This window comes from Glossina fuscipes, unplaced genomic scaffold, assembly GCF_014805625.2.
Source record: "Glossina fuscipes isolate IAEA_lab_2018 unplaced genomic scaffold, Yale_Gfus_2 3, whole genome shotgun sequence".
In the NCBI taxonomy this organism is placed as follows: domain Eukaryota; kingdom Metazoa; phylum Arthropoda; class Insecta; order Diptera; family Glossinidae; genus Glossina; species Glossina fuscipes.
In genome coordinates, this window is record NW_023998417.1 from 12519413 (window position 1) to 12545011 (window position 25599).

The 25599-nt window shown below is 34.2% G+C and overlaps 4 protein-coding genes across 6 annotated transcripts in view; 3 read left to right on the forward strand and 1 right to left on the reverse strand.

Annotated features, from left to right (window-relative positions):
• The window catches only part of LOC119634329, a 27149-nt gene extending 25362 nt beyond the window's left edge, over positions 1-1787 (forward strand). Inside the window, exon 10 of the mRNA XM_038028404.1 lies at positions 1767-1787. Coding sequence (XP_037884332.1) covers positions 1767-1771 — 5 coding nt within the window. The 3' untranslated portion in view covers positions 1772-1787. The remainder of the gene's footprint in view (positions 1-1766) is intronic.
• The window catches only part of LOC119634330 (zinc finger protein 436), a 10299-nt gene extending 4226 nt beyond the window's left edge, over positions 1-6073 (forward strand). The window contains exons 1-5 of one of the 3 annotated variants that reach the window (XM_038028406.1): positions 2244-2534; positions 4508-5084; positions 5157-5266; positions 5358-5732; positions 5982-6073. In XM_038028406.1, the coding sequence (XP_037884334.1) occupies positions 2493-2534; positions 4508-5084; positions 5157-5266; positions 5358-5732; positions 5982-5987 (1110 nt within the window). In that variant the 5' untranslated portion in view covers positions 2244-2492 and the 3' untranslated portion in view covers positions 5988-6073. Of the gene's footprint in view, positions 1-2243; positions 2535-2668; positions 2779-4507; positions 5085-5156; positions 5267-5357; positions 5733-5981 lie in introns of those variants that run through there. The other 2 variants (XM_038028407.1, XM_038028405.1) reach the window with 2 other exon arrangements.
• Positions 6074-12914: 6841 nt separating this feature from the next.
• On the reverse strand, positions 12915-15214 carry LOC119635201. The gene has a single exon (XM_038029893.1). It carries the CDS (start codon positions 15099-15101, stop codon positions 13488-13490), a length of 1614 nt encoding a protein of 537 aa, XP_037885821.1. The 5' UTR covers positions 15102-15214; the 3' UTR covers positions 12915-13487.
• A 6507-nt stretch (positions 15215-21721) lies between these two features.
• LOC119634557 lies at positions 21722-25332 on the forward strand. Its single transcript, XM_038028788.1, has 3 exons — positions 21722-22130; positions 24261-24476; positions 24550-25332. The coding sequence occupies exons 1-3, from the start codon at positions 22113-22115 to the stop codon at positions 25330-25332; spliced, it is 1017 nt and encodes a 338-aa protein (XP_037884716.1). The 5' UTR covers positions 21722-22112.
• Positions 25333-25599: the final 267 nt, after the last annotated feature.

A 25599-nucleotide genomic window follows, 5' to 3' on the forward strand; every position in this document is an offset into this window, starting at 1 on the left:
AAAAGATTGATTATAAAATACTTGCAAACATAAACATACAGTAAAAGAAAGAAAGAATGCCATCAAGAGCTTTATCTTCGTTCAAAGCAACAAAAGCTACCATCGTACTAACAATTTATATCTGGCGTATATCTTTTTATGTCAATTACAAACGCAAGAAACTTTTTCCTGTAAATTAATGCGCTGTTAACAAAACTCATGTGCTTCGCTAAAAGAAAAAACAAATCACATAAATCGGGAAATTGACGCCTTCGTCCTGATAACGAATTTATGCAAATTCGACAGGTTTTTATATGAACATTGTTTTTGGTGAGGCAATCTTTTTGTTATCGTACGTTTGTTTATGTGTCACTCTTACACGATTACGGCTATAAATATAGACCGCTTAGTGTTTACAGTTACGTCATGCGTAGATTATGAATAAATTATTGGCAAAAAATAAATAAAAACACAATTTTTAGTTTATATCATTTTGCGTTCGTTCCATGGCGAGTACAGTTTCTTGCCGTTTTCTATTTTTTCGGCAGAAAATTCTTTTCTTCTCCGCAAGAAATTGTATTTAAATGCTTATATAAAAATTTGGAGAATTCAAGTTGAAGTTTTTTGACGAGTGAATGGACGCTTAACCGTGTTTTGTGCCCAAATCCATCAGCACACTAGATTTGTCAAAGCTTATGTTAGTGCTTCTACGCTATGCTTCTATAAAGTATGCTTGCATCGGATATTATTTGTATATATATAAAATATTCTCAATATGTCAATATGAATCACAAAATAGATTTAGCCATGTCTGGTCGACAGTTTTCCGCTAGAAATTATAAATTATCCGCCGGAGCAGCCGAGAAAGTGAGAATCGGGACTATCAGGTCAGTGTCCGCGGGTTCAAATCTGAAGCTGTGCTGAGCAGTGAGTCGGCAAAGGCATAACACTTATTGATTGGGTATACGCCTACTAGGCGGCGAACACCCACTCCCTATTTCTATCTTTCTATCTCTTTCCCCACTTCTAGGGCCCATTCCCTGAGTAGTTTACTAATACTTTTGTCTTAATATTCATTACTTTATGAAATCGCCAACAGGTTGAACTGCTGTGCACAGATTTTTTCATTTTGATTTCTCAAGCTATTTAATGAACTTTTTATGTTACCCTTTTTTCACAATTTTTTTCCTAACTTATACGTGAGGTTGTCCTTTTCATTGCTACATTGGTTTCTTACACACATATCGAATTTTGCATTTGAAAAACCCAGTGGAGATCAAAGAACCGAATAGCATTCAAAGGGATTGAAAGCATTTCTAATTAACATTTATGGATATGCTGAAAAAAGAAAAAAAATATTGATTTATTTGTTTCAATTCCGTTACGTTTAACAAAAACTTTACTCAATAATCTTTGTATTAGGCTGAAAAAAAATAATTTAAAAAGCCGAAGACATACCCTCACATAACAATCACGAATGGCTCACAGAAAAGAAGCGAAACAGGAAAAAAAAAAAAATTTGAATGTAAACACAAAGATACGACAGTGCATTTTATAATTAAGGCCCATTTCTAATTTCAAAATACCCAAGATATTGACGAGCTTTTACATTGTTTTCCCGGGCAATTATAAAAGATGTGCTTAGATTAGGCAATAAAATGTTTAAAAATCTCGCGCCTAAAAGTAGACAATTATGTTTTTTCCAAACGCATGAATTGTTTTTGTGCAGATTTGGATTAGATAATCTTATTTAAACTAACTATCGTATCTATTCAACCCTTTGAATTCCTAAACTTTTAAGTTTGATAGTCAGCAGATAGATAAACATGGTCTTATTGCCTCTGAGTCGGAAAATTTACCAAAAATCAGAAATTTATGCAAGTCCTCGAAAGTATTTCGGACAAAATAATTTATATAATCGTCGGCATATAACACAACAGTCACGATTAAGATAGCTTGCCGGTATCCTTTAATTATAAAAGCCATCGTAGTTTGACAAGATATTTGTATTTACATAAAATTTCAGTCGTACATTCTCATTTTGTGCTTCTGGTGTTCGATTGCACCCCCGTTTCGTATTTTGAACGTTTCAAGCGACACTGAGCATTAATTTTAATGCGGAAAAGCAGCAAGCAGCAAGCAGCAAGTAGCGAGCAGTTTTTTGCTTCTCTTGTACGCATTCTAATTAGAAGCTTTTTTTTATTGTATTGGTTGGTTGGTTGGTTGGTTGTTTGGCACTCATTATAGAGAATCATATAAATTCGGAAGTTCATACAAGTGCACAGTAAACAATCGAAATTTTGAGTACAAGCAAAACACACATTCATATTCATTTATACAATTGAATTGAAAATGTCGGATTTAATGGCAACAACAATACGAAAGAAAAACTGAAATGAATATATTAATTCGTTCTCAAATAATGAAAATCGACGCAGTTACCGACAAAAGCAATACAAAATTCGAAACAATCAAACAAACAGCAAAATATATAGACATTCGTCGTCTCAAAAATGAGTAACAAATCAGTTTCACAATACATACACAAACAAAAGGTGCTGAAAAAAATTCATTCCAACAAAGTATACTTTGCGGGTTTTAGCGAAAAAAAAAAAAATAAAAAAAAAAATTAAATAAAATAACCAAAAAATTCAAGTAAACTTATATACATTTTCTGTGCTCCCCATAAGAGTCTATTGTTTCTTGATTTTTTAATATATTAATTATCTGTTGTACAAGTTTGTCTGGATTTAATAATAAAAAAAAAAAACCAATAAATAATATTTTATGAAAAATTTGGTAATTTTTTTTTTGTTTTTGTTTTTTTGTTTGTTTCTTGTTAATAATTAATTAACAATTAATTATATTTTCTATGATTTAATAAAAGTAAAGTAAATGCGGTGAAAAGCAGGTGTAGAGAAAATTATCTAAAGCAAGAGTGCGCGCGCGGGGAAAATCGATTCATTTTATTTTATTAGAATGAAATGCAAATTTCGAAGCAAAGTAAAGAGATATTGAAGAATTTTTAATTTTTCTTTTGTAATAAAATTAACTTTTTTATTAAAGAGTTGAAATTCTAATGACGTTTGTGATGTGACGGTTGCAAAGTGTAATCTAAAGTAATCGAAAAAATGTTAAGCCTAATAATAATAATAAGGATAATTGCTTAGAATGAAACGATTCGAAATGGTGGTATGAATAAGCGAGTGCGTGAACATTGAAGACTCGATGTATCTTAGATTACCTAATAAAAAAAAAAAAATGGTTCAGAAAAATTGTAATTTTTCTTAAAGAACTTGTGGGAAAAATTGAAATTAAGAACTCTCGGGTGAATCCATCGTTTTTATTGACGATGGATAGGTCAGCAATTCGATCAGGACCATTTTCAGTTTAAACTTTTATGAAAGCTATTTACCTTTCTGGACCTGGTCGCCATAAGCGCTTCCGAATATAACCCCGGAAATTAATTTAAGGATGTCTGTGTGTTTCACATTTCGTTCTCCACTTTCTCTGCTTCAAGTATAGGTATCCAGACATACATAAACATGTGAGCGTGTCTTTTTCACGGACGTAGTAGCAGCAGGCTCCCAATTGGTGGTCCTAAGATATTCGGAAAATACCACTCTGATTACCGTCAAGTGGATCGTGATGGATTGTTGACAAATATATATTCTTATATAAAGCGCCCGTACATCTAGATCTAGGGTAGATCTTTCAATGGCCATTATTTGGGCTTTACAGTTTAGTAAATATAAAATTCGATGCCAGAGTTCATTAGTCAAAAATTTTTCGTTATTTCTCTTGCTCTGGCGATTCAATTCATTTGGTTCTATGAAAAGAAATAAATAAATGAAATATCCGATTAATGCAAGTGTAAGCATACTAACATCTGCCCAAGCAAAAGCTTTTTATAATTTTACTGCTGGATATCATATCTTTTGTGAATTCATTTTATTAGCACAAAACGGTGCGAAGAAGTGCGTAAACTCTTATCATTTAGCGATAGAAGTGGTGTATTCCACTCAGAATCCTCAACGCAGAATCTTTGCACTTGAAGCTCACACTATGTGCCGTTAAAACCCGGCAAACATAGAAAACCGAAAACAAGTCTCAACATAAAAAGAAATACATAAGAAATGCTTTCGCATAAAGTGCAAAAAATTGAGTGAAATTGAAATTAAAAAAAAAAAAAGAAGAATTTATCACTTTTATAAAGACAATGAAAAAGCTTTCGAACACGAAGAGGAAGAGATTGGATGATAAACTAACATTTTAGCGGTTAAATAATAAAATTTCTCTCTCTCTCTCGATGAATTCGAGGGGGTTGCAATGTTTCATTTTCATTTCGGTTATGGCTGAGCGAGAGAGAGAGAGAGAAAGAGAGAGAGAGAAGAAGAAGGTTAAGATAGGTTTCAAGCATTGTATTGTTATTAGAATGATAAAAAAGTGTATATAAATATAGTAAAAAATTTTAATTATAATTAAATCATAACAATAGTGTAACTTTTATTGCTTTGTTGTTTTCTAGGACGGCACAGTGAATATGGATAAAATGACGGTAGCGCAGAAAAATGCATACTTGGAGGCGCATATGGCTGTTCAACAGCAAATGGCTCAGGCGGCTATACAATTTAAGCAACAGCAGCAACAACAGCAACAGCAACAGCAACCTTGTAATACCAATACAATTGTAAGTGATTATCAACAACAGAATTCACCTAATGCACATAATAACAATAATAATAATAATAATAATAACAATAATAGCAATGCAAGTCAACAACAACAGCAACAACAATTGCAACAACACTATGCCAGTACTATTAAGGTACCACAAATCAGTTCCTCAAGCTCAGCCGGTAATGAGAGCACGTTTACGGTACCCGACGATGTGGGTATGGGCTTTGAAGGCGGCGTTCGTGTGCTGCAAAGTCTGGGCAGTTGGTCATCGGATAATGTTACCTATAATATACCTAAACCGAATTTGATACCGTTTACCGAACCATATGTTGAGGGTGGCTCTATGCATCCGGCCAGTCGTTTAAAAGCACTCCAACAGGTACAACAGGCATCGTCGGGGGTTCGAAAAACAAATCCTTCAAAAAGTATATCACAATGCAATATATCATAACTGATAACTGATTATCAAGAATAATTGTACTAACTACTACTCTTAGGTACGAATAAAGCATTCGAGTGCAGTGTTTGCGGCAAAGGTCTGGCGCGAAAGGACAAACTTACCATACATATGCGTATACATACCGGCGAGAAGCCTTATATTTGTGAAGTATAATTTTTTGTACCCGACATCTGCATAGATGTCTAAGATTAGTCTTCATTACTGATATACTTTTCCTTTCTCATATTATGATTGATAGGTATGTAATAAAGCTTTTGCTCGACGCGATAAACTTGTCATTCATATGAACAAATTTAAACATGTTACGCCTACAAATATTGCTCCGCTTGGTAAACGTCTTAACAATTTGGTTAAGAAGAAAGAACCTGAACCCGAAGACAATAAACAAAATTTAGAATTACAATTACAACAACAGGCCGTTCAGGTAGCTACGCAAAATATAATCGTCCAAACTGCGGGAACTCAGCATAATGCGACTGGACAAACCACCGCTATACCCGGTATTATTATACCACATCATCATCAACAGCAATTATCATGGACTTGCGAATTATGTGGACGTATGTTCAATAATCGAGACGAGTGGACATTGCACGCCAAAAGTCATCTGGAGGTGAGAAAATGTCGGTTGATATTTTATACACACTTTGACAGTTAAAGCTTCAACTGTAGTGGCGAAGCTTGATATTATTTCATTGCTTAAGTTGTACTCTTCCTATTTTTACTAAGAGTTTCGGTTTTTTTCGGTAACAATTTCTTCTCTTTTCGTTCGCACATTTTTTCGAATTGCGTTTTCCAAGCTATTGTTAGAATCGTTTTATTAGCAGAACATACTCAGTAGCAATTTTTTCTTTTTTTCCAGTATTGACACCAGGAACAAATGAACGAGCAAAACAAAACAAGCAACAAAACGACGGTTATCGCCAGTCAGGGTGACTATCAATTGGAACCGAGTAACCAAAATGCGAATAATAGCAACAATGGTAGCAATATTAGTCGGGACGAAAGCTTACATCGCAAAGAGAAAATAATAATACAAAATCAAATGTTTATTAACGTGCAGCAGCAGCAGCAGCAGCAGCAACAACAACAACAACAACAACAGGTGCAACAGCAGCAAACAACCGCAGAAGTACAAACAACTCAACAACAGCAGCAGCAACAACAACAACAACAACAGCAAGTGGTAAAAAGACAAGTTCGTACACTTACTTGTTTCTGCCATATTGTGTTGTACTTGTACCGTATAATGTGTGTACTGCCTGTCTGTATGTGCATGTTATGATACAATGTTCAGACATGAACCAAAATTCAAGCATTGAGCCGGCGCCATACGCTCCTAGATCGCAAATTTATTTTGGATTCCTAAAATAATGAATAGTTTCCACAATATTTCTCTCTCTATTCCTTAGCTTACTATCCTTTAGGCTAATGCCGACATTTTCAGGCCATTTCCAAGCTATTGATTGAATTAATTCGATAAAAACTCAATGCAGAAAACGTCTCATGAAATAAACAGAATAATATCGTCAATTGTAAAGGCAATAAGAACTGATATAGCAAGAAGAAGAAGACAAAAAAAAACCAACTAGTTTTACAAATACTAATGAGAAACGATTTATTGCAAGACCAAGGACAGCAGCATTGACAGCAACATTGATAAAATGATATAAGAATTTAAAACATAAAGAGTCTAATTGAAAAGAAAAATATTCCAAACAGAAAAATATTACACTATAGGCCTATACATACATACATAAATAACAGGTCATTAACTTCATAGTTTATTCACTAATACGATGTTTGTACATATAGAGGTAATCATCTTTAAAAAAAATTATTTTTTTTTTTCGTTTTATTTTTTATGCATAGATTGCCAACTTTATTGCTAACTCACCGACCGCAGCTACTTATGTACAGGCTCAGCTGAACAACATCAACAGCCTGAGTATGACAGCAACGGATCAACAGCTTTCGTCGGGTACAGTAGCGGCAGTAGCGTCTGTAGCGACAGCTACGGTTAGTGGTTTACCAATAGTCACCTATAATGGCAATCAATATTGTGTAATCACTCATACGGGTGATGTAGCGGCAGCCATGGATAAGCCTGAACTACTTCAAGTCACCACCGATAAAGAAGGCAAAACCAATTTCGTATTGATGTCGCCACCGATGCAAATGCAAAATCCTAACGGAACAGTAAATCATTGAAAGGATTCAAGAAGGATGGAGAGGAAGAAATGAGGAGAAGGCGCGGAGGAAAGGGAAGTGAAATTTAAACGCAGAAATGCGCATCAAGTAAAAGTTGTAATATAACAGGTTTTTAAAATAGAAAACTTGCGATATTCAGATGTTCGGTTTTGTTTGCACGATTCTGACGATTACCCCACCTGCTAACCGCACCGCATGTAATTAATTTTTATGCTGTTGTTGAGAAATGTCCAACAATTGATCATTTCCGAGGACTATAGGGCTATTGGATATTCTAACGGGAGATTCGTTCGCCCTTAGGCTTTAACACCTATTAATTTTATAGGTTGATCACTGGGGTCAAAAGAAAACCTAGTTGGACTGCGAACTAGAGTCCGATTATAACAACTTTAAGTACTTTAAAGCTTTTCCTCTTGGCTTTTCAGCGTACGGAGAGATCACGTTGGGGGAGAAAACCTTAAGATCTTGCTACCTTTTCGATGCTAAAATAATCTAACCTAAGACGATAGATAAAGAAAATAATCGCAAGACTTAAGGTGCCTTCCATTCTTGTTACGATGAAAGATTGTTTGGCAAAAAAAAATTGAAGTATTGATGAAAATGTTCAGAAAATTGTGTCTAAAAAAGGCATCCATTTTTCCTTCACAAAGGAAGTTCAATACAAAAAAGGTTTGCATATCTTATCACAATAGATACGAAACCTCATTACCTCTCTCTAAGCAATTCACTCATGATCACTGTGGCTTTGAATGAAGATTAATTTCAATCTCGGATTTTATATGGAATATAGCTGAGATTTTAGGTTTGTTTCTCTCCTCCTCGGAATCCGGAAAGCCAAAAATGTCGAGTTATAAGCCACTAAGTGACCTAAGCGTGCGACCGATACAACCGATTTTGATTTCAATACAACTTCGGGCGTTTATGATGAGCTCGCCAACTACTTAATGATTTCTGTATCTAAAAAGGCAAGCATTGAACGGAATACCACTCTAGCACTTCCTATGTATGAAGTGCTTAACTGCCGACTTAGCCTACTTTCTACTCCAGATGACGAAGTTACACAGGCTTCTAATTGTAAGTTTCCCCATATTTACAGTTATTGCCTATGCAACAAGCAACAAAGTTTTGTGTCAATCCAATGGCAAACGTCTCGACATCTACCATGATAATAAATATCACAACTATGTAGTGTTTTCTATATAAAAACCTGCTATATTATTTATTATGTATGATATGTCTGAAAATCTTTTATAAATTTATGTTGTTTTTAGAATTTCTTACGATTTTTTTTTTTTTAATCAAATTTTGATATGAACTCAAGAAGAGATTCGATCTCATTTAGAGATTCTTAAATTAGACTCCACAGGAAAGGGATAAAAGTAAATTTCAGCATAGCTTTCGTAAAGAGTTAAGTACTTTCATGCTTCATGGCTTTGAGCGAAGCTCTCTGCAAAAATCTTTAGATATATTTCAAAATTACTTATAACACTAGTGATAGATGATGGACCAGATGAAAAACCGCATGATTGCCAGATTTGTAAGATTTTTAAAGATCGAATTTGTACATGGACATACATACAGTTCTTGTTGACGTGAGATACTTATCGAATGTCCACAACGCAATATCGTTTTTACTTTTCGCATTTGGGACTCAATTTGATGTATGTTTTTACCAATTCGTCCCTGTGTCAGTTATAATGAGCGTAAATTTGCTTCAGTCTACTCTTACAGTCCGAGTTCTCAATGTCAAGATTATGTTAATTAGGTCGAACTTGGATAAATTGAAATGTCAAAGGAAATTTACATCTCTTTGTTTTTAAGAATTCCTTCTTCCATTTTTGCTACGATTCAATTGTGAAATTAATTTGTGAAAATTTTTCAGGCCTTCGCTTGTCTTGTTTTAATTATTATTTGAAAATTTGATTGATTAAGAAAGAGTTTTAATGTAAATAAAAATCCATTTAATATTTGATATAAATGCAATCCATTGTATACATGTTATGCCGTAGTTAAGGTAAATATCGAGATCATAACTAATAATGAAGTTTATAGTTTAAGTATTATTTGCTAATGAGAGAAAGTATATATGTTAATTTTTGTGGTTGCATTAAATGCTTTTTTATTTATTAACGAAACTGAACGCAGCTTAACGACAAGAACAGACTTTAAATTACGATAATTTTAAGTTAAAAACAAAAGTAAAAAAAAAAATATATGAAAACGAGAATAAGAGAAATTTACACACATTTACAAATCAACATATCTAAGATAAGTGAAAAAGCAAAAAAAAAAAAAAAAAAAAAAAAAAAAAAAAAAAAATTTAAATATTTTTTAATTTTTTTTTGTTTGTTTTTCTTTTCTATCAATAATTAAAATATGTGCAATTTTTTCTGTTATAATATCTTCTCTCACACTCCCACTTGCAATCCAGTTATTCTGTCAAACAGATAAACATTTTTTTAGTTATATACGACGATGTACATTTGCATATGTATGGTGTATACGTGTTTGTGTATTAAGAATAAGCAACATAATTAAATATCGTTTAGAAGGCGTAAGTATTTTAAGGTTTTTAAATTCAATATTTATTATATTAATGAATTTTATGTGTGTGTGTATGACAAATTCCATAATATATATATATATATATATATATATATGTATATATATATGTATGTATTCATGCAGCCATGTATGCTTTCTAAGTCTACAAGATAGTTTTTTTAAAAAAATTATGGTGTGAATGTGTGAAATATATATATAAAGAAAAAATAAAAAAAAAACGCAAGAAGAAAATATAACAACAATAACATTGTTAATAAAAAGCGAAATATGAAAATAATTGAAATAAAAATATTGTCATAAAGGAAATAATTATTTATTTGTAAATGTAACAAAAGGCTGGACGAGTTAAATATACTCCTAGTAGTTCGTTTGCTAGTTCATAAAGAAAAAAACAAAGGCTGGAACTTGGCACACTTGGCATCCGTGACAATTGTATACTTGTTGCATTTGTTGTTTTTTTTCAATATTTTTGGCCTTAATTTCTGAAAACCAACATAACCTCGTTCGGACGCATAAATACCTAGATATGTTTAAATCCATTTCACTAGCTAAGCTAATCGCGATTATGCAACTGTGCACTCAAACTTGAGAAAAAAAAAAAAACTCATTAATTAATCAATGAACCATTGAATCAACTCTAAAAGGATAGATCGCTAATTTGATTGAGTGGTTTTGATAGCAAACAACACTGTTTTTAATTCTTGCTTAATCGCGTTCGCGTCAGTCCGCGAGAAAATTTGTTGAATTTTAAGTCGGAAAAAAATATTGTAGGAAACTAGAACACTTTTCCAGTGAAAAGTTGCGAAAAATGCGAAAATTGCCCGGCAGGCCAATATATAATAAAATTCCCAATTAAATTGCGTTTCTTGAACGCTTACATGTTTTTTTTTTTCTTGAAAAGTCCAAAAATTGTCCGCCATTTTGTATTATGCTGAAATGCTTGTCTTTGCGGTAAAATTATTCATTTTCAAGTCGCGGTGATTAACACATGTTTCTCATAAGTTTTTTTTCCCGCCGGTAGTGAATTTCGTGGCCAAGACTTTTTTTGTGGGCGTTTGTGTTGATAGGATAAAGAAACAATCAGCAAAGCAACAAAAGTAAAATACTCAAGACCTTGGAGGCTTAAGCATTGAATAATAAAAAATTAATGGCAAATTTTGTTTTTATTAAACGCGGATTCTTTGCTCTTGCTCGCGAAAATATTTATTGAGTTTTATGCAAGAGTAAAGGGTTTTGTAGTGAGTGCCAAAAAAATTCTCATACTTCGCGTTTCTTGTGTGCCATTGTTGTGCAAATGTTGTGCAAATTTCAATAATATGTCCGATATTAAGAAAATTCATTTTATATTACGGGTAAAAGCTCGTCGCCGTGTGGGACAAGGCGCATTTCCCAAGTCGCGTTGATTAACGTGTTTTTCGTAAAATTTTTTAAACTTGTCGGAGTCGTCGCTTTGTGGGCCTTTGTGTTTATTTTTTGAGTTTGAAGTAATATAGAATAAAGAAAGAATCGAAAAAGTAATACAAGTAGTCAGCGGAGAAAGCATAAAGTGATTTCGGATTAATTAACACATCGAAGACATAAGCATACAATATTAATAAGACAATAAGTGGCAATGTGTTCTTATTAAAACCAGGCTTTTTGCTCCTGTTCGTGAAAATATATCCCGAGTTTTAGGCAACAATAAAGTGTTTTTTAATGAAAATTGTGAAAATTGTATGCAAGGAATGCCAATAGGAAGTGTTAAGCAATTTTCGTATATTAAGAATCGCTTTTTTAAATTGCATTATATTGGAAGGGCTCCCTCTGCTTTACAAGCAATTGCTTCCAAGTCGCGGCTTTACACGGTTATCAATAATTTGTTTCTTATGTTTGCATTGATTGGCTGCACCTGCCAATGACATTCGTGGTCGTTCTTTGTTACATTTCTTCCGCGAAGTGATGTAAATATTTTCAATTAAGACGAATGTAGGGCATAAAAGGAACAGTTAAGCACTATATAATGAAGGATTAAATTAAGTGTGTTGTCATTAAGCGCAGATTCGTCGTATCAATTTTCAACCTGAAGCAAAGAAAATGTTTGTCACTAGAGGTAAGTGAAGTCTTAAAATTTTTCATTGTCCCTGATCTTGTTTTTATATATTTTATATTAAAGAGATAAAGCATTTGCCTGAAGGAGGTCATAGCATTCGCGAAGACACTTTAGAGGTTGATGAAAGTTTTAAAGTGATCTTCCTAATGCAAAGCCGTTCGTCAGAGATTCACGAATGTTCTAAACCGTCTTTTGCTTATACCATCTACCATAACCACGCATATTTCCGCATAAGCGTATAATGAAGAGCCGGTTTAGAATTTTTATAAATCTTTAACATACGGTCATATTTTATAAATCGTTGGTCTCTGCGTCTCTACTTGCTTGGAGATTCATAAAATTGTTTATACGGTTTAACTTAGTTTTTACATATGGTTTTTCCTCAAATATAGAGAATCTATGCGATTTATTATTCAAACAGAAGCATATAAATTTATATATTGCCTTTCTTTTAGTCGGTGATGGGTATGAAGGATTCGGCCATAAGCGAATGTAATTTTGTTACAATAAACATGAGGAAGTTCGAGTTGAAAATTCTTCCAAACTTCGTCCCGCCTTGTTCCTTACTTTGCGTTCTCCTTCTTTATTTCCACAAAATTTCTGGTGCTTGCACCGCTTTTCAAGGTTTCCTTGCTTTTAAAAAGCTTACCCGCATGGGCGTCGCTTTCAATTTGGTTAGGGCGCATCCGTAATTATCGCAGTAACGATAGGTCGACTTTAGCTTGCAGATTGGATTAATTAATATTACTTTCTCAGCTGATAGGGCAAACAAATCAAATCTAGCGGAAGTTAGTTATTATTCAAATTATGCGATACTTTTAAACATGATTAACAAGACAATCCGAAATGATTATTTTTATTACGTTTATGAAATTTTTTTTCTTTATTTAAAATAACAAAAAAAAAAAAAAAAAACTTGATTCGAAAAATACAAACACTACATAAACAAACATCGATATATACATATAAGTAGATTTACATATTTCCAGATTTAAAAACTCTTATAATACATAAAATGTTTTAATTTCTGTAGACAAACTAAGCTAATAAGAAATATTGCAATTTTTCATTTTGTTTTCATTTTACTGCAAGTAGGTGTTATTCTGCTTTGTTCACCTAACATGCAAATTCAATTAATATTTCGTATGAAAGCAAAAAATCAGAAAGAAAAAGAGTAAAAACTAAGTTAAGTAAATGTCTCGCTAATACGGACAGCGGAATTGTTTAACACTTGCTTGCTTCTCAAAGATCAAAAACATTGCATTTGCTTTCAATGTTAATAGGCGAACAACTTTGCGAAATGTGTCTCCATTGCGACTAAAGAACTTGTAAATATTGATGACGTAGACATTTGATTGATTCTATTATGGTAATCGAGAGGAGAAATACTGAACAAGTCCGCAAGATTGCTACATAACGATCATCATCATCATCATCATCATCAGTGAGGTAAGCTTACCGCAGTTTAGCACCTCCACGTGCCGCCGTTTGTCGGGCTGTAAACTATTCTTTTACATCATTATCCGCAATTATTTCGCCGTCATGAAAACATAAACTACTGCGTAAATGTTTTAAATTTTTTGTCGATGTTGTTTGTCGCGATTGCCGTCTTTCAGAAGATTGTGACGATTTCATATTAATTGCTGTGCTTGCTGGTGCTTCTCGTGGCGTTTGCTTAACATCATCTTGTTTGTTATTGTTGCGGCTTGTTTTATTTATGGTAATTGCGTTTTGTGTATGTGAACTATTCAATGTATTGATGATATCGTTGTTATTGTAATTATTGTAATCTGTATCGCTTGGTTTAAAGCTACCTTTTACTGCTTTAGCTCTATATGGTAATGTTGTTGATATAATTCCGTAATTGTTGTTGTTATTGTAATAATTACCGCGAACTGGTAGTATTAGTGACTGGTGGCAAGTTGGTAAATATCCATAAATCATATTTAGTTGGCTGGGTCTGAAAGTGGGTGTTGTTTTAATATATTTAGGTTGCAACAACATCAATATATAATCATTACCATAGCTTCTATCGTCCCATTCTGGTTGATAACTTGTAACTCTTCTCGGACGCACAGCACCTCTTAAATGCATATTATTCATCCGTTCTTCGATATCTTCATAATCATATGGATAAAAGTGATTTCTTAAGACTCTCCTCGGTTCAGGAATTAAAAACTCTCTTTGATAATTTAATTTTTCCCGTCGATGATCTAGGTACGCTTGATCGATTTGTTCACAATCGTGGAAATTGTCTTCTAAACGTCGATAGTCGTGATCGTACAACGGTTCTCGCCGATAAGGATGACGTCTCTCGTTGAGTCTGTCCGGGGAATATTGCATGTTGGCAGGCTGATGGTGGTGTTCCAAGCGATCTTCCCGGTATCTTGGCCGATTGTTGAAAGACTTTCTTAAATTATCCTCTTTCTGTTCCGCAATATTTTCAGATGTCTTCAGTTGATGTTGTTGACTTTCATTATTGTTAATCACTTTAGGGCTTTTTTCCTTTTCTTCGCTAAAAGTTCTAACATTATGCTTGACTTGTAGTTTCGGACTGTTTTTTGTATTCAATTCCACGTCGCGTTTATCATTCATATCCATTTTAGGTTTTCTCATATTATTCCGTTGCATTTGCGGTTCCGGTTCATTGACATAATCGTAGAATTGAATTTTCGAAGTGTAAGCTTGTTGCTTTTTGGCAGCGGTATAAGCCTCATCGACTACACTTTCAGGCATCTCCAATTTGGTGGCAGTGGGTTTTTCCGCGATTTCATTTCTCATTGATTTCGAGCTTCTCGCAAGCCTTCTTGTATTCTTTGTGTTGACGTCTTCATTTAAATTATCGTAGAACTGTATGGACGATTTGGTGAATTCTCTTTGAAATCTTTCCTTAACATCGACTTCATCATCATCTGTTGATATTTGTTTTTTTAATTGCGGTCTTTCGCTTCGATCCGATAGAACGCTATTTCTACGTTTCACTTTACTCTCGATGGCCGAATCAACTTTCGTATCGTCGGGCCAATATAAATGAGATTCTAAACGATTTTGCGTTGGCGTTCCATGGCGATCAATCATTCTGGGCGGCAGACCCGTAAAGAATTTTCCATTAATCATTTTTTTTTTTTTTGCTTTTATTTGCACGCGATATGATTGCTAGGCGATCCGTCAACTGTTTCGTACAACGTTATAAGCTCAACTAAATGCGAAAAATAATTTACTCAGAATTCACTTGGCTGAGAAAGAGAAAAAGAAAAACAAAGCGCAACTTGGTTATGGTGCTAAAGTCGTAGGTGTTCAAATGCCAATCACACAGCATCAACATGAGCAGCTCTAGCAATGAGTTTGTTTGTCATCGCCGTGCAATGAACGTTGTATGCACTCACGATCTGATATCCAATATTTTTGTATATCATTAACGATACTCACAATTAATGTAACCACGAATAGCTTAAATCACACAAACACACAAACACACACACACACACAAACACAGAGAGATACACATTCATTCATTTAACCATTCATCTATTTGTTTTTTAAATTAGTCGTCGTTCAGTAATGTGGACATTTTTGCTTATATGCGGTTGTGTGTGTTTGTGTGTGTGTGTGCGAATAATTTATTTTTAAATGTTGTTTTGTTGTCTGCTTTGGTCGATTCACCGACGCCTCCAGCCGAAAATATAAATTTGTTAAACTTACAATTCTCTTATGTGTGCGCAGGTTTCTCAATTTGATTTTTTTAACGCTTTTTCTTCTCAGTCAAGTTGTACGTGTGTGCGTATATGTTGTATGTCATTTTATTATGTGAATATATTCTTGTTTTTTTGGCATTTATTTTTTTTTGGCTCCGAAATCAGTTATAGAAAAGGCAGCTGACCTTTCTTAAACACAACCAAAAAAAGAAGAAAAACAAAAAATTCTTATATCAATGATTTTCTGCACACAGTCGAAACGTTTACTTTTTGCATTCATTTCTAAAACGAGGCTTTTCCGAAGGATAAACAGCATTTTTTCAAATTATCCAAAACGCGTTAAGATATCACATTTGTACGTCTTTCCATACAATTTCAAACATTTGCAATAATTGCAGGCTGATCGGTCCGATAGATAGCGAGTGGAGTAGAAAAATGGCTAAGACTAATTTGAGCGCACCCAATAAAGCTAACTAAAGGGTAAAAGTAAAAATGATGTTACAACAGTTCGGTGGAAAATCGGTAAACTCTAGATTAGAACGCTACGAACTATCAAAATACTTGAATTTCTATGGAGTTCTGAAGGTTTTCACCAAAAATCTCTTATCTTATCTTGGCTCTCCTATCGAGTTTTGAAAAACAATAACAAATTTTGATAGTTCCTTTATTACTTTCTTTGGAAGTCTATTCAGACACAGTGGCTTCAGAGACAACGGTTACCCTCACCTCACAATTTATTTTTGTCCTATGGACTTGGCGTAGTAGAGATCTTGCAATAGTTGCAGCCAGGGCGAACCGAATGTCGTAACTTTATGAAGAACTTTCTAATTCTTTTTCTAAAGCCTTACGGCGATTTACGGAAGGTAAAGGCCTCGTAGCGTGAGTAGGGATTCTTCTCTTGAAAGGGGAAAATCAATATTTGCACTTATACAGTGCACACCGTGACGGAGCTGATGGGAATCTCTCTTTTCCTCTTACTCTGAAACCACCTTCACTGCTCTTCTCCTTAGGTCAGCATTAGTCTCTTTTCTGTACAAGATTCTTAACATCCCATTGTGAGTTAAACTCTTAGGGCGATAGTTGGTGCGACCTATGGTGAGTTCTTAGTCGGTAAATTGAGTGTTTGTTATGCCACTAGACCGCGGCGACTTCTTATTTCTCTCTGAAGGTCACCGCGTTGCACGTATAGGAGACGCTCCCTAAGTCATCGGTCATCTTAACTAAAGAAGTAAAAAATGCAGACATTTGATAAACTTTTCGAATTTAGCTTCTGCTTCGCTTCATCTTCACTTACTTGCTAGACCTTAATGTGTACACGCCGATTGAGGACAAATGTAGCACGAAAAGTATCCAAGTATAGTGGCGACGTGGACGTAGTAGCAATCTTCCTCCACAATTTGCGTTAATCTTTTTTTGACATGTTCTCTGACTAGACAGTTCTAAGCAGCTATTCGAGGGATATGCTGAAGCATGTGTAATTGAAATGTACTGTTAGCACTTGGTTGCACACGCAACCCGACAAGTCGACTTTAAACCTTGGCGTTGTATTTCGCAATTCTTCCAAGTCAAAGTCCGAGTCGATTCAATTGCTATGATCACGGTGCGGTTGAAAAGACGCCAAAACCACTTGAGTAACCATAGACTTGCTTAGAAAATTCTAAGCTACGGGTTATTCCTTCAATTTGTGATTATTGTTTTTGCGAGATTGCAAGGGCCTCCCTTCGGCTTCCTTTGATCTTTTTATGTTTTATTTTTTAATCTGCCGTATGTGCTCAGTGCATTCATAGGGAGGAGGAAGGGCAATTTTCCAATAAGTTTTAATGATTAATGTGAATTTGCGTACCTTTTTACAGATAACGGTACCATGAAATGCAGTAGAGATGCGATTTAATGCATAATTAACTTCACTTGATGCTTTTTGCTTAACTCTATTACGTATGCCGGCATTGACTTCCTAAATTAGTGAAATTTAAATTTATTCCGTTGTCATCATTTAACGTGGGATTAAAAAAAAAGGAGGCGTAAATGTCTCTCTGCTTACATGAAGTGCAAGTGGGTTTCTTTTTTTTTTTTTTGAATAAAAAAACTTTACAAAGATTTTGAACTTGAGCTTGACCTTGTGAAAGCTGAAAATATTTTCAAAACCGCAGTTAAGGTAAAAACAATTATCAAACTTTTCACAAATAAAGTCATTTTACGTTAACAATGTAAGATGCCAGCCAAATCAATCAATAATTTTATAAAAATGAAAGAAATAATTAAGCCGAAGCAAGTTATGAATATATATATATGTATATGTATGTATGAATTGTTATACGGGTTTCTTAAACATCTGAAATTTGAAAGTGTTTTGCGAAAAGATTACATAAGAATATCTATGTTGGGCAATTCATATTTTTTTTCTTTCCTTTTCTTTTTTTATTTTTTTATTTTTTTTTATTTTGCTTTAATAATTGATTTCACTTTAGAGCCGGTTATGTCAGTTTTTCTTTCCTTTTCCGTTGAGTGTGTTCCGTATTTGGTGTACATCCATCCCGCCATGATAATCATAATGATGATGATGATGATGATGATGATGATGATGAAATTGGAAAAGTCAGGAAATGACATTGAGGAAAAAAGTATACCATTTACGTTTACCTGAATGCCGTTCAACTAACAACGCAGACAAACTAAGCTAACCGTCTTACAATGGAAAAGATTTGAAATTTTTCAAATATTTGAACTTTACGTTTTATTATTTATTTCGTTTGTGGTTTAAGTGGAAAACAATTATGATAATGACTTTTAAAGAAAACCGTATGCAATACCAATTAAAAAAGTTTATATCGTTGCGAGAAGAGGAGTGCATTGATTATCTCACACGATTGATAAACGCAATTTCCAAAAACAAAAACCTATAACAAATTTTTAATTTGCGGTCCCTTTCCTCCTTCGGTATTCTAATGTTTCGTATTTAATTTCGTATAGTCGGTGTAAAGAGCGAGAGGGAGAGGAAGACAGAAAACAAGTCAAGTAAATGTTTGAGGCAGTTTCGGTCGGTTTTCATTTCTTTGGGTAACCGTAACGGTTTTTTTTTTTTATGTAAATTTTTCTCGCTTACTTGGATAACAACAATAATTGACTTCAATCACTTAACCAACTAACCATACATTTAATAAGCCTTTCATTTAAAGCAACCGCAGACACGAGCAGCGGCGAGAAAAGAAAAGAAAAGAAAAGAAAAAGAAGAAAAAAAACTGGTGCAGCCAACATGCTTTATACGTTTTGTTTGCATTTCCTGATGTTGAACCTGAACTTCACTTTCAATCGAATGAAATAATCAAAGATTTTCCAGCCTATTATGCAGTCATGAACTATTGCAAGCAATCGAAAAGATAGCTTCATTTATTTTTATCTTGGCTTCAGGTATTTATTAGTGCAGAGAGTTGTGCAGCACACATGCACTGAATGCATGCGCAATACAACAACAAGCATTCACAAGCCTTCACAAATAGTTGCTTGTACACATTGTTACTGTTTGTCTGCATTTGATTGCTTAAACTTAAAAACACTTTTGGCGTACGCGATTTTTCCGCTGGCCTGTATTTGTAATAAACCGGTTTCACATAGTATAATTGCTATTGCAAGCAACAACAAATATTTGGTAACATTTCAAAGAATTTACGTTTCACGAGCTAAACATTATTTTGATAATATTGTCAATGTGTGTGCGTTGAATCGTTGAATCGTTGAATCGTTGCATCGTTGCATTTGTCATCGGTTGACACTTGCGCATATAACAAAATAATCGATGATTCGATCAAATTGTTAAGGAAAACCAAAGCAAAAAAAAAAAAAAAAACAGGAAAATTAAAAAATGTTTTACGTTTAATTAAAATTAATTTAAGTTTACTTGCATTTGAGTTTTATATACATATTCAGACACTTTTGTTAAATATGTGTATGTGTTTTCAAGTGGATTTTACACTCGCTAAACATGCGCTAAGCCTTGTTGTTTAGTGAGCATTAGAACTTTGAAAAGCCGTGCGGTCGAGCAGGCAAAGGGTCTCAACTAACTACTCGAGGTTCGTAGGGTGCTAGGGTAGGGTTGCAATAAAGCCGATAGTCTGAGATAGCTGAGTGCTAGCGCTTTAAGACTTTAGTCTTAGTATTTGTTTCTCTGGCTAAATGCTGTCACCGTAAGTCCAGTCTTTAGGATGCTGTTCGGAGGACTTGTTCACAAATAACAAAGTATTGTTTGTAGTTAATCTCTCTCTCTCCCTCTCTCTTTCTTCCTTTCTTTCTCCTCCTTGTGGAAACATACGTAGGAGCCACACTAAAAATGTTGCGCCTCACAATAATTGATTATCACTTTTCTAAAAGCCTTTTTATCGCTGTTTTACATATATAAGCTATCAAGATTTCTGTCAGAATGGCGACCACATCAAGTTAGCAGTGCCTTAATTCGTCAGAGTTCAAACCTTCTTGAAGTATATTTAATATAATTGAAAGGAAACGTGTTGCATTAACCAATAAACATGCATTCAAGTTAACATGACGGCAAAGCTCGTTGAGTGTTAGGCTAATATCTCCTTGCGTTCACTAAACACAAAGCTTACGAGGCTTGTTCTAAATGACGGTTTGACAGATCATGGAAAAGAAGAATTTTTTTGGGTTACCTAACTCATCGTACAACTGCAGATCATGTGTTCGTTGCTTTATGGCATAAAATAAAGTTTACCTTGAATTCTTAAGATAATCGAGTCGAGAAAGATTTTACAAAAGAGGATTTAAACAAATTAGCTTCAAAAGATTCAAGCATCTCCAACACGGCTATACGATTAGTCATCTTTTTTGGACTGTTTACGGGAGCTTAGGCTTAAAATTAAAGATTTTGCAATTTTGCCGCTAAAATTTTAGGATAAAATGTTTAGGATTTTTTGGTAGCTAAAGGCAGATCCATATTATGCAGAATTTCAACGATCCTCTCAGGCGAATTGTACTAACGTGTTTGTTTGTGGCGCCTGTTAGTAGTATTCGGTAAGGTAACGTTACGAGGTACAAGGCATTACAACTGCCTGCGACTCCCCGCTTGAGCAAGAGTTCGAAATTGTTAGGAAATTATTCTATCATGTGTTCCTTCAACGAGAAGGATGCTCCACCCATAAATTTTCTTTGATGCATAGTATCGCGTACCGTTAACTTTTGCAAATTCACTTGAATGCACTTTAACGAATATGAAGCAAACTACAAATGTAACTCCTATTTAAACGCTTAAAACAATTTATTTTCGAAACTTTTGAATACAGTTTCGGACTTGAGAAATACTTTGTGATTGTCGCTTTAACCTGATCACAAGTCATTGCGGCTAATAAGCGCTTATATATTGATTGATCAATATTAACGAGGCACTGCAATGACATAAGAGTTTAATTTAATAATAACTCACTCAGAGAGTGACATGAACTGCTAAGAATTGTGTACTTTCCAATTAATAAATGAAAAATCTCACGATTCGCGTTAGTTTTCCCTTAACTCATAAAAAAAAAAAATCTAAAGACATTGAAATTTCGTTAAATCATTGCTTTCTTCATTGCTTGCGATAATAAAATATGCCGGATAAATAAATATTTTTTTTTTTCGTTTTGTTTTTCGTGCACCACAGACCTTGTGTAAATGCATATTAAGTAATTTGAATATAAATCATATTTACACGTATATGAAATGTTACATTTGCACACATATATCTCTTTATTTTACATCATAAGTTGATTTGCATAAGTAATAGTGCAATGTAAACAAACACAACACTATAACAAGAAGAAAAACAAGAAGAAGGGCAAAAAAAGAGAAACATTTAATTGCTTTTACTTTTTTTTTTATTTTTATTATTTATTTATTTTTAAACTTATATAGTAATGGTAGTTATACGAAGCATTTTTTCAATCGCTGCAGTTGGTCATCAGTAGTGTAAGTAAGCGCAGGAGAAATTGCTTTAAAAAGACAAAGCCTTAGACACGAGATTTGTATGCGTGTGTTTGTTGTAAGCAAAAACGAAAAGCAAATCTCCCGTAAAAATAGTAAGAAAATTATGTTGAATTGGTTTTTACACAGTTTTGGGCTCATGAGGAAGTTGGCATAAAACCACTTCACTCAGTGGAAAAACTTTCAGTTTCATTTGAGCAACGTACCGCACAACCAACAAAGAAGCGTAAAAATTAAAAAAAAATAAAAATAAAAATAAATTTATTACCAACATTAACAACAACCGCAACGAATGATGATGTTAGTTATTAAATAATAATTAATATTTTGTAATAATAAAAACGTTTGCTTAAACAACAACAACAACAACAACAATCTATGCGTGAATTTCGATGCGAAAATTTTTGATAATAAGAAAGTGGAAAAGTGCCTGAAAACACTTAAGTAACAAGAAAAAGAAACAAAAATGAAAACTCTGGTGAATGTAAGTAAATGCCAAAAAAAAAAAATGCTTTTCTTTTCCTTTTTTTTTTTATGTTGCGATAACGTAAATTATTGCACATTAACGCATCATTTTGCATAAGCAGTTTTGTTCAAGAGCTGTTCGCCGTATTTGCTTACACAAGCTTGATGGGTTTCCATCTGTCAAACCTTTCCAATTCACACTTTAAATAGTCGTCGCAAGGATTGAAAGCTTATTTCGCATTGATAAGTAATGAAAATATATTGAGATTTGCTTTAAAAATTTGTAAGCATTGTATGCTTGCGTACCTCTACTTGTTTGTGAAATAATTTGTTTATTAGGAAAAACATTTGTTTACGAAAATGTTAATTAGATAAAACAGCATCATTTCGTCATGAGATGCGCTTTCAAATGCATGTTTTACTCATTTATTTTATATCTTTATTAGTTAAATACGAATATATTGCTTGTAAGGTTTTCCAAAAGCTGAGGCTAACATTAGACAAAATTATATGAAAAAAATGTAAGAAAGTTACTTGGCGGGCGTCCAATATAATTAATTTAGAATTACTACTTGGCCTGTCGCATTCTATTCCTCGAATCCTTTTGCTTGATAACCATATCGACGACATGGAAATTTTCGCCTACTACGTCATTACGTCTGTGGTGTATAGTTTGGAATTAACATGCTTAGCTGGTCGCCTTCCACTCTCCAAGTCTTTTTATTTGATACCCATATCGAAGACATTGTGAAGAAAAAGCTTAGCCACTGCGTCCTGGTGTCCATCTTAACTAATGTGGAATTGACTTACCTAGTTTGCCGTATTTTATTCTCCAATTCCTTTTATTTGATGCCCATATCGAAGATATTGTGAAGAAAAAAGTCAGCCACTGCGTCCTGGTGTCCACCTGGTGTCCACCTTAATTAATGTAGAAATAGCTTGCTCAGCTTATCGCATTCTATACTCCTACAAGTCCTTTCACTTGATATCCATATCGATGGTATTCTTAAGAAAAAATCAGTCGTCCAGATCACGTTGTCCACCATATTTATTTTAGAATGAACGCAATTTTAGGCAGGTAACACGCCTTCATTTGACGAAAGTACAAACATGTCTTAAACGTTCTGTCTTGCTTGCCTAATGGCTAATAAACCACAAAGAAGTGAATAATTATTTTGATTATTTTGAATACTCGATGTATGGATAACTGTGAGGTGACCAGGAGGACCCTGCCTCACTAAAATTCTTTTACTTGTTTCTTACATATTGATTATATGAATATTTGAGGAGTGAGGAAAATGCGAGTTCTGCTCGCTCATCGCCTAAGGCAGCTGCCTACAAATCCTTTCTCTTGGTCAATTGTGGTTCTGTTAATAGGTGTTAATGTGGTTTGTGAGGATTATTTTTCATAAGAAATTTGCATAAAACTTGTATACGATTAACTATTTGTTCGTTCGTGCCACGGATAGGAATGATAGATTGATTAATGCTTCTCTCTCCTTGAAGTAAGGATGAGGAAACATCCTTTATTTCTTACGGAGCATTTCGACGAAGGATATTCAAGGCAATTTTTGATTTGAAATTCGATTTTGTTACACTCAAGGATCCTTTTCAACGGTATTCAAAAATCCACCATAACGCGGATGGGTTCATGGAAAGACGATCGTGTTCACTTTAGTTAGGGACACGATGATATAAACTGCCAGGGTTATATCATCTTAATCTTGTCTTGTTGGACGTGAAAACAAGCCATGGATTCTAAGAAAGTTTAAGGAAAACCATATTTATTATTAGCGAATTTTTCCATTAAATAAGTTTAGGAAATGAAAGCACATATCAAGACTTCCGTTTCGTGCAGGTGTGGCATTACAACGTATTATCAATAATTTTTAATCGCACAGTTGCTGCAAGATGGCCATAAAAATGGAACCTGTTTATTTATTGCATCAAGGAAATGAATGAAATGCTTTGTCTTTTACACAATTGCTTTAGGCTTCATTTGATTATCTGATCAATTTGCTTTTCAAATGCGATTAAGATAGATTGTCCCGACATACACGTTTGCGTTCCGTTGCAATTGCCATCGCCTTCATGAGATTTTGCTGGAATTACAATTTTCATTGAAATTTCTCTTTTTTTATTATAAAAGTTTTTTCTCACCATGTTGTTGGCAAATATAGCCGACTCGTGTGCCCAATCATCGTCGTATTCATATTTCACTAACGGCATAGTTCCGTCGGGAACGCAAATCTCTAGCCAACGACATCCAGCTTCTTATCATGTCGATCTGGTGCAAGAGCCAAGTGAACGGCGTCGTGTTAAATCCAAATATACAAAGAGAAAGAACTATAAACCATATGACTCGGTAAGCTTCTGTATTGTATCTCAATCCGTCTCATCGTGTTTCGTATAATGTGTGTCATTTTTGCTGATTACAGGAAGAGGAATCCTCAAGCGAAAACTATTCGTCTTCTGAAGAATATTCTGGTAATTCTCCGGACTCGTATCGATCCTATAAGGAGAATGACAGTCGTGAATATTCGATTGGCACGCACATTAGAGTTCAACATCCGATAACAATACCTAAGAAAACTTTACCATTGCAAGGGAAAACGAAATCGAATAAATATTCCACATTGGCCGAAGATTATTCACAAGAGGTACGAGAATTTGAACCATCAGCGGGGGCGAAAAAACAAAAGTATAGCAAATACTATGAACCGCAGGCCATACATATTATTGCTCCGCCAAAATCTACGGTTCCAGCTCATATTACTGCCATACCAACCGGTGGTTACGACGTTTACGAACCAGAAAACCTATACACTCACCCTCATGTCGAGCATTTGAAGACAGCTTTACGCGAGCAACTCAAAGCGGTAGCTTCTAAAAAACAAATTGATAAATATCTAGAGGATCAACAGAAAATTCTCGACGAATCATTAAAACTACAATTACTGAGTAATCCGAAATTCAAGCAGCTGATAAAATTGGCTGAAAAGGAGCAACAGCAGCTTGCACGAGACTCGCATTATAATGATGACTATTTCCCGAATGTTCCGCCACCTTATCATGACAATTATCCCAAGAATTTACCGCCGACGACTCGCGGTCGTAGACGTCCGCAAAATGATGCATTTAAATATACACCAAAACCGCCGGCGGGCAATCTGCTATCGAAGCCAAAGCGGAAATATCGGCAAGGACATGTTTTAATTTAATTCCAGACGAGAACCTTACATCACGTGGGACGTGACAAAAACTTTTTAGGCTTAACTTCTTTTAAGGCTTAACTTGTACAAACATTAAATGTTCTTTTGACTTTTCGTGTCGGATGTTTGTTTCGGCGCTGTCATCAAAAAATCATTGACTGTAAAAACTGTTGAAAGTGGTTTTATAACTCTTAGGTAAGGAGCAATTAAATCTTACTTTCAATTGTCTTATGGGCACTATAGAGGAATAAGACATAAGAATTGAGAACATTGCTT

Excerpts from the sequence above, each read along its gene's own strand:
- LOC119634557 (XM_038028788.1), top strand. Across the intron at positions 24,477-24,549 it reads ACTATAAACCATATGACTCG|GAAGAGGAATCCTCAAGCGA; the intron begins GTAAGCTTCTGT and ends TGCTGATTACAG.
- LOC119635201 (XM_038029893.1), bottom strand. The coding sequence starts at position 15,101 with ATGATTAATGGAAAATTCTTTACGGGTCTGCCGCCCAGAATGATTGAT.